The sequence below is a fragment of the Austrofundulus limnaeus genome, unplaced genomic scaffold (assembly GCF_001266775.1).
Source record: "Austrofundulus limnaeus strain Quisiro unplaced genomic scaffold, Austrofundulus_limnaeus-1.0 Scaffold8, whole genome shotgun sequence".
NCBI classification, from domain to species: domain Eukaryota; kingdom Metazoa; phylum Chordata; class Actinopteri; order Cyprinodontiformes; family Rivulidae; genus Austrofundulus; species Austrofundulus limnaeus.
The window spans coordinates 3,116,250-3,118,367 of NW_013952410.1; the positions used below are offsets into that span (position 1 = coordinate 3,116,250).

Genomic DNA, 2,118 nt, shown 5'->3' on the forward strand with positions numbered 1-2,118 from the left:
GCATCTAAACTGTACTGGATCCAAGGTAAATTAAATAAATAAAAATGATTAAAAATAATAATATAAGCCTTGATTTGCCTAAAAATATTTTTTATATTTATAAACGTTTATTTGCCAAGTAATCTGATGGAGGAAAAATCATTATGACCAAGCTACAACATGTTACAAATTAAACATTTATTACTTAATTGCAATTATTTTAACATACTACAACGTTTATTTAGTTTAGTTTATTTATATAGTTGATGGTACAATGCTCTAATATTCAGTGAGGGCCCTGTAACACATTTTAGACAACTTGAGCGGATCATTAAAATTTTTACATCTACGATGAAGATGGAATAAAAAATAAATCAACTGGAAGTCTCTTTTAGGTGAATTAGGTTTATTTATTTTTTTTTTCATACATGCTGTCATAGTATGGTTATATGACAGTAAAATGGTTTTAAACCAATAGTAATGTACTTTGTTTATTTATGTTTGAAGTGCCTAATGAAAATAAGCAGTTTAAGTTAATTATAAGGATTTTTAAGGATATTAATTAGTACTTGTATCGGTACTTGGTATCGGCAAGTACTTTAATGTAAGTACTTGTACTCGGTTTTCAAAAATCTGGTATCGGTGCATCCCTAATTAAAAGTTTATCATTTGCCCTTTGTTTTACATGATATACATTGGGAATTCATCCTCACCAGATGGTGTATCCAAATATATTATCCCTCCAAGCTCCTGGTCGGCCCTTCGGCTGCCCTGTCTGCAGCAGACGGAGCGCAGTCTCCCTTTCAGTCACCACTCTGTCCACTCTGTCCAACGACCGCTCAATCTGTGAACACAGTCATTTTAATTAAGAGTTCCTACTCAACGAGCATTCAAAATTAATTTTGTGTTCAGAGAGGTGAACTGGTCAGTTCAACATCCCACCAACCTTCTTCACCCTTTCAGGGCTCGGCATCGGAACCTTTTGCCTTTTTGCCTCCTGCTCAATAGTGTACAGCATGTTCCTTTCTTTCAGCAGCACATACCTGATGCAGAAAAAAAACAAAGTGCTATAAGCAGTACTTTATGTTTCCAACAGAGAAGCACCTTTTATCCACAATCTTCTTGTTGCGCACCAGAGTTTGTGCAATTCCTCGTTGCTCTTTGCTCTCAGCAGTTTGCAAGTCCACGGTCCTCCTATGACGATATAAACAATGACAAATTTATTAGATGACAACATGTGTTTGGGTGGGTGGGGGGCGCAATGCAACAACAGGCCTGGACAAAGTTTTTAAATTTCTAAAGTCTGGCTCGAAACCTTCGTATTCACCTTAAGAGCAGTCTGAGGTGGTGCAAATCCAGATACAGATTGAGCATAAATTATTTTTGCCAAAATACTAAAACACGTTGCCGTAAAAGTGTCAGATTTTTTACCTGACTTCACAGTGGACTCTCCCCAATTCTCAGGGAAGTCAAAGAACTCTTCCAGTCCTCTGATGCTGGCTGTTGTGTGCACAGCTCGATACTGACCCACAAAACTAATGGGAGCGACCACTKCGGATAGATCACTGTAGAAAGAACATAAGACTCAGTGAATGTGACCAGCACACTGATGATAACTTTACTAAGATACACTTGAGTAACGGCCATCACTGTCCGGGTGACTTCATGCCACAAGTATCAGTACAAATAATAGAATCAGTGACATGGAGATTTAAAACAATCATGATAACATAYGACATAGATTTATAATCATTACAATATTTTTGGGTTACGATAAGCAACAAGCACGGCGATAACAGTGAACACGACGGTCTTCTTGCTTATTTCAACGAAAAGCCACGGACACCGGGACACATTCGTACCTGAAATGTTTGTTCTGGCCTCTTGTCAAACTGACAGCACGATGCTGAGCATTTACCACCGAAGATATCCTGACGACTTTCTGAAAMTGTTTGCAAAGAGTCCAAACGCGTCCCGACGAAGAGGACAACGCCATCTTGAACGAACCACTTAATACCCAACATGCACTTCTTCTCCATGCACTAATTATTTTATTTTTTTAAACAGTAAAAAAATAATAAATGAATACTGTTAATTTTTTAATAAAAATATTCTAGTAACAGCACAAACATATAAAAG

At 37.1% G+C, this 2,118-nt stretch overlaps 1 protein-coding gene across 1 annotated transcript in view; it reads right to left on the bottom strand.

The window, feature by feature from the left end:
* The window catches only part of mrpl47 (mitochondrial ribosomal protein L47), a 4,682-nt gene extending 2,682 nt beyond the window's left edge, over positions 1 to 2,000 (bottom strand). The window contains exons 1-5 of the mRNA XM_014000281.1: positions 1,842 to 2,000; positions 1,411 to 1,544; positions 1,113 to 1,173; positions 926 to 1,022; positions 693 to 823 (exon numbers count right to left, since the gene is read on the bottom strand). Coding sequence (XP_013855735.1) covers positions 693 to 823; positions 926 to 1,022; positions 1,113 to 1,173; positions 1,411 to 1,544; positions 1,842 to 1,975 — 557 coding nt within the window. The 5' untranslated portion in view covers positions 1,976 to 2,000. The remainder of the gene's footprint in view (positions 1 to 692; positions 824 to 925; positions 1,023 to 1,112; positions 1,174 to 1,410; positions 1,545 to 1,841) is intronic.
* Between the last annotated feature and the right edge of the window lie 118 nt (positions 2,001 to 2,118).